Source organism: Jaculus jaculus, chromosome 2 (genome assembly GCF_020740685.1).
Source record: "Jaculus jaculus isolate mJacJac1 chromosome 2, mJacJac1.mat.Y.cur, whole genome shotgun sequence".
NCBI classification, from domain to species: Eukaryota; Metazoa; Chordata; class Mammalia; order Rodentia; family Dipodidae; genus Jaculus; species Jaculus jaculus.
The window spans coordinates 174,642,193-174,661,323 of NC_059103.1; the positions used below are offsets into that span (position 1 = coordinate 174,642,193).

Here is a 19,131-nt window from a genome sequence, read left to right on the forward strand (position 1 = left end):
TGGAGGACCACAGGGTGTGTACATGTGATTACATCATATTTAAAATAAGTTTTATTTAGGGGTGGTAATGGGAGTAGGGCACCTTCTACCTTTGTTTTATTGAAATAAAACAACATAGAAGGTATCAAAATGTGTTTTGTTTTTAGCTTACTTCAAGAGAAAAAGCAGCCAATGACTATAACCAGAAGTTAAAGGAGAAGTTTCAGCATCATCCTCATGTAAAACGTATTGCTCGTCATCGACATCTACCAAAATCTATCTACAGCCAGATTCAGGAGCAGCGCATCATGAAAGAAGCCCGCCGCCGAAAGTATGTGCTGAGGCATCCCACTCTATCTCAGTACCCTTTAATGTCTTCCCCCGCTAACCTCACCGGAATCGGACAAAAACTGTCTTTCAAAGGAATAGTTATGTGCTGCTTGTAGTCAGGTTCTCATTGCCAGCAGAAAATACCCAGAGCAGCTTGTGAAGAAAGGGGGGGGGGGGTAGATATTTTGGCTTACAGACTCAAGGGGAAGCTCCATGATGGCAGGGAAAATGATGGCATGAGCAGAGGGTGGACATCACCCCCTGGCCAACATCAGGTGGACAACAGCAACAGGAGAGTGTGCCAAGCACTGGCAAGAGGAAGCTGGCTATAAAACACCCATAAGCCCACCCCCAACAATACACTACCACTAGGAGGCTTCAATTCCCAAATTACTGTCAACTTGAGACCTAGCATTCAGGTCAGCTCAGCTTATGGGGGACTCCTGACTCAAACCACCACAGTGCTAGTGTATATTTGACCTACCTGTAAAGGGTTCTGTGGGCCTTGTGTCAGTTAAGGGGGGGAACTTACCTAGACGTAAGAGTATATCCATTAGTTATTTTCGAGAATATGTTTAAAATACGGGTGAGGAAAATAAATTATCAAAATAAAAATACCTTAATAAAAGGGACAGCTCGTGCTAGATTGTGTGCCTGGGACACAAGACCCTGGATCCATCGCTAGTGTAGATAGAAGGATCATGGGGAGAAAGGGAGCATGAGGATGGAGAAGGGACAGACTATTGTAAATGATAATGTTTAACTCATTTCTTTGTGAGTGTGATCTAATTGGTGAGCTTCAGACCAATGAGAAACCCTGTCTTAAAAAGGGCGGGATGGCATTCCTGAGGAATGACACCCAAGGTTGTCCTTTGCCTTCATTTGCGCACACTCTTCATATTGCATACACGGGTACTCATCTATACACACATATTTTGTTGGTTTTCTTTTTTTAAAGAAAGGATACTGGTCAGTCATAAGCAACCAAAAGTTGCATTTGTAGTTAGTGTAACTATTAGTTACCTTTTACTTTTTCTCATTGGGAAATTTTCAGTGGCTTTTCTTTTTCAATTGAGAGAGAGAGACAAAGAGGAAGATGAGTGCCTCCAGCCACTGCAAATGAACTCCAGATGCATGTTACACCTTGTACATCTGGCTTACATGGGTACTGGGGAATTGAGACTGAGACCTTAGGCCTGTAGCAAGAGCCTTAACCACTGAGCCATCTCTCCAGCCCTTTCAGAGGTTTTTCTAGTGAAGGAACATGTTTTATGATATCTTTTGAAAAAGTTTTCTTTAATTAAAATGGTTTCTCATCAGTTTGCTTATATTTTATATATCTTGTTTATTTCTAGGGAAATGAATCGCCGTAAACATAGCAAGCCTGGATCTGTGCCAATTGTGTCAGAGAGGAAGAAACACGTACTGGCAGTTGTGAAGTAATACTTAGTATTCTTACCTGATATGTAATTATTTATTACTTTTGATTTGGGAATTCTATAAATAAAAGTACCAGCTCTAGTTTAATAGTAAACATGTCACTCGTGTGTTTTTTCTTTCCTGTCTACCACTTGACTCTCTTTCTGCTTCTCTTGCCCATGTTTTGGCAGATCTGAAATGTAGTTACACCATAGCAAAGACAACTGTCAATTTATATGCTGCATAACCAATGAAACAATCATAATGTGTTTGCCTCATGTCTTGCCAGAGCATTTTTGTTGCTGCTACAAAGAGAGGTGCCACCTGCTGAGTCACTAGCAGTACCTCCCAATGCAACCTGTGGTTTCCATAGTGATGATTCAGTGTCTTGCACATAACAGAACCTGACTGCTTAAAGACATGAGCAATTTCCTGTAATTTTAGCCTTTTTACTAATCTAGATAAGAGAGCTTGATTCTGACCATTTTGAAATGTCACTTTACAAGATCACAATCTTGGAATAAAGTGCATAGATATCTCTTCACAAATGAGGTTGTTAGAGTGAGAATGAAGGATGGCAGCACTGCAAAAAGACTACATAAGGAGAGAGAATGATAAATAATGGAAAAGGCATATAGCCCCTCAAGGAGGCAAAGTTAGATCAAGTGCCTTGTTTCTAAGTCTTGCGGGGGGTGGGGGAAGGCTTACCACTGTACCTCTTCTTTGATGGGGAAAAAAAAAAAAAACTACTTTTCAGCCCATTCTTTTAATCTAGAGTTTTCAGAAAGAAAAGGGAAAACAAAATCTTGGGAAATGACTGCCTCATAGACAATAGAGAATAGTCAAGTGAACAACATCTGTGGTTAGCTTGGGTATTTGAGTTGTGAATTCAAAATTGGTTGCAACCCAGTGAACAAGATGCTTTTCACAAAGCCTAAAGCCCAGGAAGAAAGTACTAAGTATTCAGGTGCTGGGGAGATGGCTTAATGGTTAAGGTGCTTACGTACAAAGCCTAAGGGCCCAGGTTCAATTCCCCAGTACTCACATAAGCCAGATGCCCATGTTGGCACATGCATCTGGAGTTCATTTGCAAATGGCTGGAGGCCCTGGCACACCCATTATCTCTTTCTATCTGCCTTTCTCTCTACCTCTTTCTCAAATATATAAATAAAAATGAAAAATTTTTTTAAAGTACCAAGTATTTGATGGTAGGGATTTTGAAGCCTAGTAAGTCTGAGTTTCCTAGTAACTTGGTATATGATAGCAATCTTAATAGTATTTATGGTGCCTGTACATTAAAGTAAGAACATTGTTTTCATTCCTTGAAGTTATTCAACAGCTAGGATCAAACGAGGACCAGGAACTCTTGAGTGAATGGATAAATGAATGATTATCAAAGTATTCTTTGATTTAGTCAATATTTTTTGAGTCCCAGCTCTGTGTTTTAATGTTTTGGATTTCATTTATTTTGATCATATTCACTCCCATTACATTCTCTTAATTCCATTCTCACTCCTGCTGAACCCCTTCTTCCTGAGTTTCCCTCCTACATTCATGCTTTTTTTTTTTTTTTTTCCATGAGCTGGAGAGATGGGTTATTTATATTTACTAAAGCATGGGCAATTTAACCCACGGCTGTTCATTGAAGAATGGTACTCTTCTCAGCAGTCATTAATTGCTAGTAGCTCCTTAGGGCTGGGGTCTCATGAGCCTCTCCCCTGACCATGACACAGTGCCAACAGGCCACCCCATCTGGGAATGTGTAAGCTTTGTAGCCTTATCACATGCAGAAGTCAGCATTTTACAGCACCCCTCCCCATCCTTCAGCTCAGCATCCTTTGTGCCTCCCCTTCCACAAGTTTGTTTGGTCACAGGGCCAAAGGAAGTGAAGGGCGGGTGGTAGAGCTGGGAAAGAATAGACTGGGCTATGTGGTCAACCTCCTGGTATGGATCATCCAATGAGGGTGAGCCTTGTCATCAGGCTCAGGAAGAGGAGCTAAAATCTAATTGGTTTGTGGACTAGCGCTGCCCCTGAGAGGCGGAGCTGAAGAAGCAGGAAGTTCCTGATGGGCATGTCACTGGCAGCCATCTTGGAGAAACACGACCCAAGTTTCAGTTTTGCCGAGATGACAGAATGGTACCTAACTAACTGCCGGAAAGAAGCTAGCTTTCTCCTATTTCTCCTTCACTACCAGATACATGTCTTCATAAGAACACAGTTTGTTAATACTAGCAACAGTTGGACTTACTATTTATTAAACACATAACAGTTTATAGATTTTTTTTAAAAGATTACAGGTTCATTTTTTAAGCTTTTATTTATTTGTTTACTTATTTGTGAGAGAGAAAGAGAGATTGGGTGTGTCAGGGCCTCCAGCCAATGCAAGCAACTCCAAATGCATGAGCTACCTTGTTTATGTCGCTTACATGGGTCCTGAGGAATCGAACTTGGGTCCTAAGACTTCACAGGCAAGTACCTAATCACTAAGCCATCTCTCCAGCTCCACACACAACAGTTTAAATGTTTTGCACGCCCTTAATTGAAATTACCTTGAATTCTCATAAGTATCCCCCAAAAGGAAGGCCATATTATAATCCATGCTTTGTATTTAATTTACAAAATTCTGAAAGGAGCTCAGTCTCAAAGTGAGATAAAAAATGGAAGCAAGTAATTTCAAAACATTATGGTGTCTTAGTAACAGACTACAGAAGCAAACCTTGTCTGCTGGGAAAGGAAGAAGCCTGTAGTCCCAGTACTCAAGAAGTAGAGGCAGAAGGATCAGAAATTAAAAGTCAGGCTGGAGAGTTGGCTTAGAAGTTAAGGCTTTTGCCTTCAAAGCCAAAGTACCCAAGTTTGATTCCTCAGGACTCATGTAAAAGGCAGATGCACAAGGTGGCGCACGTGTTTGGAGTTTGTTAGCAGCAGCTATAGGCCACGGGCGTGCCCATTCTCTCTCCCTATCTGTCCCCCTTTCTCTCTCTACCTGCCTCTCTCAAATAAATAATTTTTTAAAAAGAAGTTCAAAGTCATCCTCAGCTATATAAAAAGTTCAAGGCCAACCTAGACTACATGAGAACCTGACTCAAAAAGTAAGTGATGAGGGAATTTGGAGTGTCTTTGGGAGCATCAGAGCTTTCTTCATCCCAGTTCTTGGATGGGCAATAACTCGGGAGCTAGAGCTGCTGAAGCTCAGTGGTCACACAAAGCTCTGACTGAGTCAGTAGCCTCTGAATGCTCATCTTATGAATTTCAATGAATAAGCCCCACAGACAAGAGGATGAGGTTTAGAAAGATTTTTATTATAGGGAGAACTTAGGGCCAAGGAGAAAGAAAGAGTACAATTCCTGCAAAACTGGGCAGGAGCAAGGTGACTGGAAAATGGGAAGGCCCACCTACGACCCAGGTTGAGGTTTTCTATGGGAGTGACAAGCTCAGTCTTGACTCTTGAGTGTCTGGGGTCAGGTTTTCTGGGAAAGGACAATCTTCCCAGGAATCAGTCCTAAGGAAGGGTGTATCCTCTGAAGGGGTGATTATCTCTTCTAGGAAAGGGGCAACTCCTTTAGGGAAGAAGAGAGAAAAAAACAGATTTTTCCCTTACAGGCACAGGGACATTTCTCACTTTCACTTTGAGGGAGGGAGAAGGCCTGTTATTCCTACAGTGCCTCAAAAATACTACAAAAAGAAAGTTTGAAGGGTGTGTGGTGTACACCTTACATCTCAGCTCACTCAGCTGGAAGGAGCATGATGCAAAAGGATTGGGACAGTTTGGGATACATACCCTATCTCAAAAACAAACAGCAAACAAAACAAAAATGTGTATTATTAGCTTTGTCTTCTGGCCCCATTAAATAAGACATCGCTTTATGTAGTTAGACACAGATTAAAAACAATAGTTGATTAATGGCTGGGTTTAAAAACACTATGTTTGTGATTGTTTTGTTACAGTGAACAATATTTTCCTCAAGGCAGTTCAAGAAATTTGTGGGAAGCAGTGATAGAAACCCCGAGACAGGATCTCAGTACAGCTAAGACAGTCATTGGGCTGTGGAGCTGGGCCCTGTAGACCTGTTTGCAATCCTGTCATATAAATGAAGAAGGAAAAGATACCAAGAAGAACTTGGGATAGATCATCACAGAATTGATGAAAGGACATTGCAAAAAGATTACTTGTCAACGTTTTAAATTATTTTATTTTATTTGAGAAAGACAGACAGATAGAATGGGCGCACCAGGGCCTTTAGTGACCACAAACGAACTCCAGATGCACGTGCCACCTTGTGCACTGGCTTATGTGGGTTCTGGGGAATTGAATTTGGATCCTTTGGCTTGGCAGACAAGCATCTTAACCGCTAAGCCATCCCTCCAGCCCAGTTGTCAAATTTTCACTCATTTTGACTATCTGGTTTCATAGCTCTTTGTCCTGTTACCTGATGGGATACTGTGAGGCTGTCTGGCCTCTTCCTCCTGACAGTTGGGCAAAATAGTAAAGGCGTGGAATTAAATCCTCCAGACCCTCAGTGTCTTCCAGGCCTGCACGTAGACCTTGGTTCCATCCCTTTTCCCCAAACTGAGTAGATCATGGCACCCAATTACCTCCTTGCTAAGTCTTCCTTACCGTGCCTTGCTCCATGGCATAGTGGACTCTGGTACCTGCCTGACTACCAGACTGAACCACCACACAGAAACCCTTTCTTGTGCCATCTACCCTTTCACTAATGAGCCCCTTGAATTCTGACCAAACTTGCTAAAGCTCTACACTGCTGACCCCTGCAGTCCCTGTGGTGCCAGACCAAAGCTGAGGTCTTAGCGTGCACCCAGACTTCAGAATTCCTCAAGGTGAAGGCCATCTTCACCTTAGCAAGGATAAAACAAGCTCTGTAGTCGTGTTGTCCAGCTAGCACATTCAGGAAGCCTCACTTTGCACATTTTATGAATATTTTTGTGAGTGCAGCACACAAAAACCCTCTCTTCCCAAGGATTCTTTAATCAAAACATTAGGTATGTAAAAAGTTCCCTTAAACCATTAGAATTGACAGGGAATGGGCTGGAGACATGGCTTAGTGGTTAAGCGCTTGCCTGTGAAGCCTAAGGACCCCGGTTCGAGGCTCGGTTCCCCAGGTCCCACGTTAGCCAGATGCACAAGGGGCGCACGCGTCTGGAGTTCGTTTGCAGAGGCTGGAAGCCCTGGCGCGCCCATTCTCTCTCTCTCTCTCCCTCTGTCTTTCTCTCTGTGTCTGTTGTTCTCAAATAAATAAATAAAAGTTTAAAAAAAAAAAGACAGGGAATATAAGCTTAAGCACTGAGTCTGGAATGATGATAGTTGTTCTCAAAAATTATACTTTTAGGGCTGGAGAGATGGCTTAGTGGATAAACAAAAAAAATTTTTAATTATACTTTTAATTTATTTTTAAATTTTATTTGTATGTGGGGGTGCACACTAAGGTCTCTTGCTGCTTCAAATGAATGTTCATCCAACCTTATGTGGGTGGCTGGGGAATTGAACCCTGACTGGCAGGCTTTGAAAACAAATGCCTTTAGCCTCTGAGCCATCTCCCCAGCCTCATGTAATTTTAATTTAAAAATTCATTTGGATTTACATATATTATGAAAGTATGTAGAATTCCAAATATAAAAGTTTCTAGCTCAAATATAACTAAGTTAGAACAAATATCTTCAAGACTAGATTCAATTCTATAAGGAAATAGACCAGAAGATTAATTTGTAAAAAGCCATCTTGTTAATTAGTTTTCTTTCCAGGTGAAATATGAAGCTTTGAATAGCATTATCCAATCTGATTTATAACAAATGAATTCAATTTCAATTGTAATAAATTCCTATTTGTCCATCTGGGTCTTTCAAGTCACTATCATTCTTTTTATATGGAAGAAATGTCAAGTATTTCCTTCAGGAAATTATATTTTAAAATAATTTTACCAATTATGTTTTGTTTAAATTGGAGTAACTAATGTAAAAGAAATTAATTATTCCAAATCTATTGATAGTCTGTAACAACTAGTTATGCCAGCAGTATGCAGCATTCCTTCTCCATGATTCAGTCATATCGTATCTGAAATGGGTGTATCAGTGTGGTGATAGCTACAATATGGTTATATCCACACATCTATCTACTTCACACAGAGACAAAGGTTCTAATGAGACAATGCCACACTCTAGGCAAGCAACAATCCAATGAAGATGTTTGCTTCAAGATCTAAGCCAGGGTGGTGTTGGAGTTAGTCACTGGAGGTAATTCAAGTAGTTTCTTTTTTGCCCTTGCAAACATTTCTGAAATCTTTGGCTGAGATCCTATCTCTTCATTATACTAATACTCAATAAATTGTTATAAGCAGGGCTGGAGAGATGGCTTAGTGGTTAAGGCGCTTGCCTGCAAAGCCTGATAACCTGAGTTTGATTCCTCAGTGCCCATGTAAAGCCAGATGCATAACGTGATGCATGTATCCAGAGTTTGTTTACAGTGGCTGGAGACCCTGGTGCACCCATTCTGTCTGGCTCTCTTCTATCTCCACTCTGCTTGCAAATAAATAAATATTTAATTTTTTTAATTGTCATAAGCAGTGTGCAGTGGACATTTGTTCTTTTCTTTAATATTTTATTTATTTATTTGAGAAAGAAATAGGCAGATTAGATGATGGATAGATAGGTGATAGATAGATAGATAGATAGATAGATAGATAGATAGATAGATAGACAGACAGATACAGAGAGAGAGAGAGAGAGGGAGAGAATGGGCATGTCAGGATGTCTAGCCATTGCAAAGAAACTCCAGAAGCATGCGCTACCTTGTGCATCTGGCTTATGTGGGTACTGGGGAATCAAACCTGGGTCCTTAGGCTTCACAGGCAAGCACCTTAACCACTAAGCAATCTTTCCAGCCATTAACATCTATTTTGATGGAATCCATACTGTGTGATTCTTGGGAGAGGTGGAGCAAGAGACTCCTCTGGGCCAAAACAAATGTATATTCCTACCCAGGAACATGAATTTGGGTTAGTGAAGTGATTGTGTAGGGACAGTTTCAAAGCAACACATAGAAGAGCCTCTCCTAGTAGACATGTGGGCAGTTGTGTCCATCAAGATATCCCAAACACACCATTTATACAGTGGGACTTTGGCTTAGTTCTTGTTCCCTTACCTATCTGTCTCTTATCCAGTTTTAGCCTTGGAATCCAGTCCTTCTATTCAATTTGTGAGCTTTTCTATACCTTTCCAGCAAAATAATTTTTCTGCTGAAGTTACAAAAGGTTAAATTCTGTTGCTCTAAATGGCCTGTGGCCAATTTATTAGTTAATTACACAAGAAAGGATTCTATTTTATTAGTTTTTCACCTTTTGTTCTTTTTTCTGTGTTGAGGGTCCAATCCGAGGCGTTGTGCATATTCATAGGTAAGCACTCTAACATTGAGGTATATCCCTAGCCCTTACTAGCTTTTCTTAAGTAAAGGATGCCTTCCAGAGTAACATTTTTCTTTAAAAATAACTGAGAGGGGGCTGGAGAGATGGCTTGCCTGTGAAGCCTAAGGACCCCGGTTCGAGGCTCGGTTCCCCAGGTCCCACGTTAGCCAGATGCACAAGGGGGCGCACGCGTCTGGAGTTCGTTTGCAGTGGCTGGAAGCCCTGGCGCGCCCATCCTATCTCTCTCCCTCTATCTGTCTTTCTCCCTGTGTCTGTCGCTCTCAAATAAATAAATAAAAAATGAACAAAAAAAAATTAAAAATAACTGAGAGGGAACCCTACAAGAAAGGGAAACTAAAATCTACTGATGTGAGTATCATATATGAACTACCTCCTCTCTGGTTTGCATGAGATTTTGTTTCCTTCTGTTAAGGTTATGCACATCCCTTCTTTTACAACCCTGTGTTGCTCTTCTCAAGAGTTATTTTTTTTCCTGAGGTAGGCTCTCACTGTAGCCCAGGCTGACCTGGAATTCACTATGTAGTTTCAGGGTGGCCTTGAACTCACAGCGAACCTCCTACCTCTGCCTCCCCAGTGCTGGTAAGATTAAAAGCATGCCCAGCCCTAAGACCATTTGAATTTTTTTTAATTTTATATAAATTGTAACAAATAATTCTCTTTTATCCTCTTGTCCCAGCTCCCATTACCCTGGAGGCCCTCCTCAGTTGGGTTATGGTATTCACTGAAGAGTCATGAGGCCCTTAGTCAGTCCCTGTGGGGTAATGGGGGAACCATGCCTCAGGATACTCATACCTACTCCTGTGGCTCCTACAAACTTTCTTCTGCCTCCTCTGCAATGTTCCCTGAGCCATGGCAGATGCATGGGGAGTCTCATTTAGTGTTGTATTCTCTGTAGACTCTGAATTTCTGTTTTGATAGGTTTTGATTGATCTCCATGTTTTTGTCATTATCAACATGGGTCTGGTTGCCAGGCCAGCAGTATGAGCAGTATTCATCTCACCACTTTACCCTGCAATTTCCCCTGGGCCCTGGCATGCGTGGTGGAGATGGCACGTCTCATAGTGGGCAGTTGGCTAACTTCTGGTCAGACCATTTTTTTTTCTCATTTCCCAACCCCCACTCCATATTCTTGTCACTGATGCACTTATTAATACTCAGCTGATCAAAGATGGGCGTCAGTAGGGAAAAGGAGCACAGAAAGATGGAATAAGGCTGGAGAGATGGCTCAGTGGTTAAGGCGCTTGCCTGCAAAGCCAAAGGGCCAAGGTATGATTGTCCAGTGCCCACATAAAGCCAGATGCACAAGGTGGCACATGTGTCTGGAGATCGTTTGCAGTGGCTGGAGGCCCTGGCATGCCCATTATCTCTCTGTTTCTTTCTCTCTCTCAAATAAATAAATAAAAATTAGGGGTTGGAAAAATTTTTAAAAAGAACGTGGAACACTTCGGCAACATCTGAGAAGCAAAGAAGGGGGAGAAGGTAAGTCTGTCACATTTGTATTTTATTTCAGCTAATATTTGCAGTGTGGGGGATGGAATCCAGGGCCTCATACATGATGCCTGCCCTCCCCCTGTCCCTCATGTATTTCTATTGTAGTAACTTTCACTCTCTTTCATTCCCTGCCCAGCTTCTGCTCCCCACTCTTTGGGACCAAGAAATAAGGGGAGGAACAGCAGACAAGCACAGAAGACCTTCTTGACACAATTTCCTGGCCCCAGTCCTTATTTCTAAATAGACTGCAAAGGACTTCATGTTCTTATCGCTGGTTTCTCAGCGTACAAACAGCACCTGCCTTATTGTAGGTTGTCAGTTGAGTTTGTGGAAGAATTATGATGGGTCTCTTCAATGTGACTTGCACGGATTCCTATCCTAGCAACATTAAGATCTAAAATAAGTTCTCATGAGCTGCTTTGGGAGTGCCATCCAAAATGTATAACTTGTTCCATTAGAACATAGGCTCCAGAAGTCAAATAGTGGTCTTACAAACAAACTTCTCTCATGCAGCCTCAGGCGGGCTGGGGGCTGCTCTGCCAGAGGAAGTCAAGTGAGCACTCATGTCATCAATGATGACTGAAGTAAGAGGGTTCAGCTCAAAGGTGAATTGAGTTAATGAGGGAAATATTAATTATATGTCTCTCATTTGTTTTCTCGAGGTAGGGTCTCAATCTAGCCCCGGCTGACCTGGAATTCACTATGTAGTCTCAAGACGGCCTTGAACTTATGGCAGTCTTCCTACCTCTGCATCCTGAGTGCTGGGATTAAAGGCATGCCCCATCACATCTGGCTTGTATGTCTTTCACATATAAGTTTACCAATTACTGTTCTTATATTTTTAAAATATATATTTTTTTATTTATTTATTTGAGAGAGAGAAGGCAGAGAGAGAGAGAATGGGCATGCCAAACAAACTCCAGATGCATGCTCCACCTTGTGCAGCTGGCTTACGTGGGTCCTGGAGAATTGAACTGGGATCCTTTGGCTTTGCAGGCAAGCACCTTAACTGCTAAGCCATCTCTCCACATGGGCTGGAGAGATGGCTTAGCGGTTAAGCGCTTGCCTGTGAAGCCTAAGGACCCTGGTTCGAGGCTCGGTTCCCCAGGTCCCACATTAGCCAGATGCACAAGGGGGCGCACACGTCTGGAGTTTGTTTGCAGAGGCTGGAAGCCCTGGTGCACCCATTCTCTCTCTCTCCCTCTATCTGTCTTTCTCCCTGTGTCTGTCGCTCTCAAATAAATAAATAAAAAATTTTTTAAAAATGCAATCATCCCTCAGTATTTACAAAGGATTGGTTCCCTATAGATACCAAAATCCATGGATATTCTTGTCCTCTATTTTAAAGAGCATAGGATTTGCATCTAATCTGTGCACATCTTCCTGTGTACTTGAAATAAAATGTAAGTACTGTAGAACAGTTACTATAATACTATGTTGTTTAGGAAATGGCGAGAAAAATTTGTACACATTCTGCACAGATGCTTTTTTTTTGTTTGTTTGTTTTCGTTTTTGTTTTTCGAGGTAGGGTTTTACTCTAGCTCAGGCTGACCTGGAACTCACTGTGTAATCTCAGGGTGGCCTCGAACTCACTGTGATCCTACTACCTCTGCCTCCCAAGTGCTGGGATTAAAGGCGTGTGCCACCACGCCTGGCCACAGATGCTTTTTAAAAAAATCTTTTTATTTATTTATTTGCAAGCAGAGAGAGAGAGAGAGTAGAAGAGAATGGGCACGCCAGGGCCTCTATCTACTGCAAACAGACTCCAGATTCCTTGTGCATCTGGCTTTACATGGGTACTAGGGAATTGAACCTAGGTCATTAGGCTTTTCAGGCAAACACCTTAACCACTGAGCAATATCTCCAGCCCGCAGGTGTGTGTGTGTGTGTATGTGTGTGTGTTTGAAAATAAATGTTTTCAATCCACATTTGGTTGAGCTCACAGATGGAGAAACCATGGGCGTGGAAAGCCAACTATTTTCTCAATTTCTGTTTGGAACAGTAAGCCACAAGGTAGCTACTTGAAACTTGGTAAATGCATAAGAAGTATTTTTGGAAGCTTCAGGAGACTTGCAGACTCTGCCCTGCAAATTTCTCCTCCACTGTCATCCCCTGACAGCCATCCCTGCCTTCCTCTCCCATCACCCGGTATCCTTTCTCCTGTTCAGCTCCTGCAACAGAATGGCATTGCTTCACTAATTAGTCTGATAATGACCCAGCACTGAATTTCTACCTTTGAATGTCACTGGGTCCTCCTGTCTTTTCATCAGTTGTAAAGTCCTAGATATCTTTCCTAATTATCTTTCAATATTTTTTCTCTCTTCATTGCTATTGCCAATATTTTTCTTTTAAAAAATAATCGGTAGGGAACCCTACAAGAAAGGTAAACTCTAAAATCTATTGGCCTGAATACTTTGTATATGAACTGCCTTCTCTCTGGTTTGGATGGGATATTTTTTCTTCCATTAGGGCTATGCACTTACCTTCTTTTACTATGCTGTCTTCTCTCAAGACCCAATCCAGCCCATCATCATCTCTCAGACTACAGCAGTGGCCTCCAAATGTTTCTTTTTTTATTCCTCATGTAAATGTCCCTGCTTTTAATGTGTTTTTCACCCTTTACCTGAAATGATTTATTTTGCCTATTTATTTATTTATTTGAGGGAGAGAGAGAGACTGGATGAACCAGGGCCTCCAGCCACTGCAAATGAATTCCAGTTACATGCACCACCTTGTGCATCTGGCTTATGTGGGCCTTGGAGAATCAAACTAGGATCCTTTGGCTTTGCCGGCAAGTGCCTTAACCGCTAAGCCATCTCTCCAGCCCCTTCAAATGATATTTAATTGAGAACTTTATTGTATGAACCTATTGCCTTGGTCATATTTCCATCAGGTTATGCCCTTTTATATTTTTTCTCTCTCTTCCCCTTACTATTGAAGGCCCTCCTCAGTGGGGTTATTGATATTCATTGTGGGATCATGAATGTACCAGTCAGTTTCTGTGGAGCAGGGCAGGGTGAGGGAAAGAATGCCTCAGAATCAAATGATTTAAAAAAATTATTTATTGATTTATTTGCAAGAAATGGGGGAGAAAGAAAGAGAGGGGAGAATATACCATGGCTCTTTCCACTGTGAAGGAACACCAAACACTTGCACCACTTTGTACGTCTGGCTTTATGTCGGTACTAGGGAATTGAGTCCGGGCCAGCATGCTTTGCAAGCAAGTGCATTTAACCACTGGATCATATCCCCAGCCTTCAAATGATATCTTTTCAAAAAGCATATTTTGGGCTGGAGAGATGCCTTAGCGGCTAAGGTGCATACCTGCGAAGCCTAAGGACTCAGGTTTGATTCTCCAGATCCCACGTAAGCAAGCTACAGATGGTGGGCCCTGGCATGCCCATTCTCTCTCTCTCTCTCTCTCCCTTTCTCTGTCTGTAATAAATAAAAAAATCAAAAAGCATATTTCACCATAATTTTTCTGTGCTTACAAACTTTTTAGTGGCTTGCTGTGGACATGCGAATGAGCATGTCTTACCTTGCTCTGCCTTTTCCACACCACGCGTTCCACCTATTGCTTCACTCCTCTATTTCTAAAGAGCTAATGGCACATTTCTCAGTTCTTTGATCATGTTGCATTTTCTTCTTGAGAACTACCATAAACTGTCTTCTCTGTGTTCAGGGCTTGTCCCACATTTTTCATTTTTATTTAAATATCATTTCCGCAAAGGAAACTGACCTTCCAAGCAGGAAGGTCCCTTCTCACAGCATTTCTATGATAGATGCAAATTCTAACAGGTTATGAGCCAAAAACTTCCCTTTTCCTTGTATCTATATTATTCTTTTCTCATTTCACATTCTATCTTAGGGAAATGTTCCTCATATTTAACATCCTAAAAACAGGGTGCCACAGGACTAGTCTAGTTTCAACCTATGTCAACAGATCATTTTAGAGATAGAATGGTATGAGTTAAAATTAGTCCAATTTATTTTATTAATTAATTAATTTATTTTTTTATTATTATTTTGGTTTTTCAAGGTAGGGTCTCACTCTAGTCCAGGCTGATCTGGAATTCACTATGTAGTCTCAGGATGGTCTTGAACTCTGGGTGATCCTCATACCTCTGCCTCCCAAGTGCTGGGATTAGAGGTGTGCACCACCATGGCTGGCTAGTCCCACAATTTAGACTGCTTGGGTTCAAATCCTGGCTTTGTTAATCATTAGAACTGTAACCTTGAATAAATTCTCAACCTCTACTTATGGCTGAGTTTTCTCATTTGTATCAAGGTAGCATCACCTTCCTTCTAGGATTGTTAGGCAAGTTAAATGAATTATTATGTGACAACCACTTAGAATAGTGCTCATTAAACCCATATGAGGCAAGTATTTGATATTATGATTCCTTGAACATAGACTCTATGCCACATTATACTAGCTACATTTGTGTTGACCAAAATAACCTGACTTAAGAAATGTTTTTTTTTTTTTAATTTTTATTTATTTATTTTGGTTTTTCAAATTTAGGTCTCACTCTAGCTCAGGCTGACCTGGAATTCACTCTGTAGTCTCAGGGAGGGTGGCATCAAACTCATGGCGGTCATCCTACCTCTGCCTCCTGAGTGCTGGAATTAAAGGTGTGTGCCACCACGTCCTGCCAGAAATATTTTTGTCTCATGATTTTGAAAAATTCAACCCATAGTTGTCAGTCTGGTGCCCATGAGCAGAACCCCATGGCAGTGGGAGCAAAGGGCAGAGGAAAGTTCTTCACATCACTACAGACCAAAAAGCAGAGGGCAGAGCAGAAGCCAGGGACTGGATGTAGCTAAACACCTGCTGCATCAAGGCCTGTGCCTCCCAGAGTTTCTAGAATCTCTCAAAATAGCACCACTTGCCCGTGCGGGATTTTCCAGATTGAAACCATAGTCCACAATGAGTAGTGAAGGTAACCTGTGAGAGTAGGGATTATATTAGTGTTGTTTACTTAAGTTTACCCAGTGCCTAGCATTAAGTAGTTGTACATTAAATGTTTCTTAACAGTGAATACAAGAATTACCCAGTGACTAGTCATACTTTGTTGAACAATCCTCTAGTGAAAAATAGTACAGATGGTTCTTATAGATTTATTGAGAAATTTCTATAAGAATATCTCTTGTCATAATCTGAAAATGGGGATAATTGAAGAATAGGATGACTGTAAGAGTTCAGTCACAATAAAGTATGTGAAAGACTATCTCAGTCCCCAGACACCCAGCTTACCAAGTTGCAGGCTATTATTACTCTCCAAATTCAGAAGCATTAATGTATCTCATTTCTTGGGTTCTGAATACTAGGTTCTCAGTTCTCCCTCTTGCCCTGTTCATTAAGGCATTTGCTACAAAATGATCTGTCTTTTTAAGCCCAGATTGTTGTTGTAAGTCTCTATGACAGGCTTGCAGAATCCTCTGCCTTTCCCATCAGCTAGCACTTTCCCTGTCCAGAGGTTACTCCACCCTTACGGATATTGAGAAGATGAAAGGAAATGATTAGAATACACTTTTCAAACAAAATATTGTATTCTAGGAGTCTTCCAAAGGGGATTAATATAACCAGACATCTGTGGAAGGACTTTATGAAGACCCAGTGTATCTTGTCCTCTTAATGAATATGATTGTAGATAGGATGGCAATCTGTAAATAGCACATAAAAAAAGTTATTAAAGTCTAGGACAACTGCTTTATCCTGTAGTACACAGCATGTCCCTTCTCCAGATGCTGCAATAAATGAAAAAGATGGTTGCCATAGAGATAGTTAAACTCTGCCCTTTGGTTTAGCAGATTAGCAGTCCATTTCAACCTAATAAAAGAGAATGTATTTTGCCAGTAAGTGGTATTTACTGATTCCTTCTATCACAGTGGTCACCCAAGTTATTAAAGCTCAATGTTAAACCTATAGACATTGTACTTTATGGAGACTTTTGTTCCTTTGATAAAATGAACTTTAATATTTATATATGAACCTTAAAAACTGTGTTTTTTGCCTTGGAAAATATACTTTTTAAAGCTCCTCCCCAGAAGATATTATAAAAACCTTTCTTCAAATCTACTCGGCCACACACTTGGCTTCATGTTCATTGGAGCTCACATTTTACTTTTTGAATAATTTGGCAGAGGCAACATATAGTGTTACAAAAGATGTGCCAACACAGGAAATGCTATGAAACATGCAAAATTCATTTAATAATAATTCATAGTAATCAGTTAGCAGAAAGATTTGTAGATGGTAATGATCAGATCCTTATGTAGTCATTTAGTCTGTTCTTCAAAATTCAGAAAGTAATTACAAATCCACAGCTGGGAAAATTGGCCAGTCAATGCAAGCATTTGCTACAGGAAGAAAATTTGTCAAGGTTAAGCTTCTTTTTTTCTGGTTGGGTAAGAAAGGTTCTGTTGATAACAGAGGAAGCTGGATATATATATATGTAAATTGAATTAAATTTATGTCATTTGTAAATCTGATCACTCTTCCCTAAAATATTGCTGCATAAATCTATTTTAAGGTATAACAACTTTGTGCTTTGTATTTCCTAGGAAAATAATAATTTGTTCTTTTTCCCCAGCTTTTGAGAATCTAGTTATGACCTTTCTTTGCCCAGGCCAAAGTTTAAATATTTTCTTACTTCTGCTATGATGGTGTTGTAAACACAGGCTTGAGTCCTGGGGGACTGGTTTTACAGGTTCTTGTGTCCCAGAACAAGGAATTTCATTAGACATATAGTAACATAATTGGAATAGAGACAGAAAGAGAAAGGCACTGGGCACGGTGGCACACACCTTTAATCCCAGCACTCCGGAGGAAGAGGTGAGAGGATCACTCTGAGTTTGAGGCCACCCTAAGACCTGAGACTACATACTGATTTCCACGTTAGCCTGGACTAGAGCAAGATCCTACCTTGACAAACAGAGAGAGAGAGATTGAGGAAAGGCAATCCCAAGAATGAGCTGGGAAAAGTGCTGGACTGTAAATCTGACGCCCTTTTATAAGTCATGTATAAATAGCACCCTTGTGGGCTTTTCTTACACATGCTGTATTGTTATATACAGCCAGCATTGGGAAGGTCTCCAATCTTTCCGTGTAATCAGTTTCTTTCAAGAGTTGATCGTTATGTTACCCTCTCCAGGTCCCTATTCTCAGGCTGAGTATATTTACGCCACTTTATGTATGTATATGTGTGTAAGTGTACCTGTTTAATTGAGTGTGTAAAGAAAAGAATAGTAGAAAAAACTTGTAATTAAATTTAAAAGTTATTGTCAGGCCAGGCATGATGGCTTATGCCTTTAATCCCAGCTCTAGGGAGACAGAAGTAGGAGGGTCACTGTGAATTTGAGGCTGACCTGGAACCCCAGAGTGAGTTCCAGGTCAGCCTGGGCTACAGTGACACCCTACCTCAAAAAAAAAAAAAAGTTATTTTGGGGGCCTGGGAAGACAGTTCAGCAGTTAAAGGTGTTTGCTTGCAAAGTCTGCTCTCCTGGGTTCAATTCCCAAGCTGCCTATATAAACCGGATGCAAAAAGCAGTACAAGTCGTGTTCCTTTGCAGTGGCAAGAGGCTCTGGTGTGCACACACACACACACACACACACACACACACACACACACACACAGAGAGAGAGAGAGAGAGAGAGAGAGAGAGAGAGAGAGAGAGAGAGAGAGAGGGAGGGAGGGAGGGGAAGGTAAATTACTTAGAAAACATTTAAAATAAAAAAAATATATTATTGCCGAGTGTGGTGGTGCATGCCCTTAATCCTAGCACTTGGGAGGCTGAGGTAGGAGGATCGCTGTGAGTTCGAGGCCACCCTGAGACTACAGAGTGAATGCCAGGTCAGCCTGAGCTAGTGAAACCCTACCTCAACAAACAAAAAGAGGGCTGGAGAGATAATTTAGCAGTTAAGTGCTTGCCTGTGAAGCCTAAGGAGCCTGGTTCGAGGCTCTATTCCCCAGGACCCACATTAGCCAGATGCACAAGGGGCGCATTCATCTGGAGTTCGTTGGCAGTGGCTGGGGCCCTGGCACACCCATTCTTTCTCTATATCTGCATTTCCCTCTCTGTCTGTCACTCTCAAATAAATAAATAAATGGACAAAAATATGGAAAAAAGGTTATTATTGAAAATTCTGAGCTCCAAACCAGTCCCCTTACAGTTCTAAATTTGGTGAGGAAATGATCTTGTAGTTAATTTCACATCTCTCCTACAGCCCTCACCCTCAAAGTTTTTCTTTTAAGTTAATCAAGACAAAATGAGTCAATATGCATGAAGTTCGTATAGGATCTAAACAGGTCATAAATCATTAAGGACAAAACATCAGCTTCTTTCTTCCTGAGATGATGTGAAAAATGAAGGAGAGTTGATATAGAAGTCGTTTATTGATAATGATCTTGTTTGTGAGCATAAACTCAGTTCTGCTTAATAGCCAGGAATAGCTCATCTAGGAGTATATTTAAT

The 19,131-nt window shown here is 41.1% G+C and overlaps 1 protein-coding gene across 1 annotated transcript in view; it reads left to right on the forward strand.

Annotated features, from left to right (window-relative positions):
* Positions 1 to 1,843, forward strand: part of Dcaf13 (DDB1 and CUL4 associated factor 13) — a 46,419-nt gene extending 44,576 nt beyond the window's left edge. The window contains exons 10-11 of the mRNA XM_045143960.1: positions 147 to 310; positions 1,665 to 1,843. Of these exons, the coding sequence (XP_044999895.1) occupies positions 147 to 310; positions 1,665 to 1,752 (252 nt within the window). The 3' untranslated portion in view covers positions 1,753 to 1,843. The remainder of the gene's footprint in view (positions 1 to 146; positions 311 to 1,664) is intronic.
* The last annotated feature ends 17,288 nt before the right edge of the window (positions 1,844 to 19,131 follow it).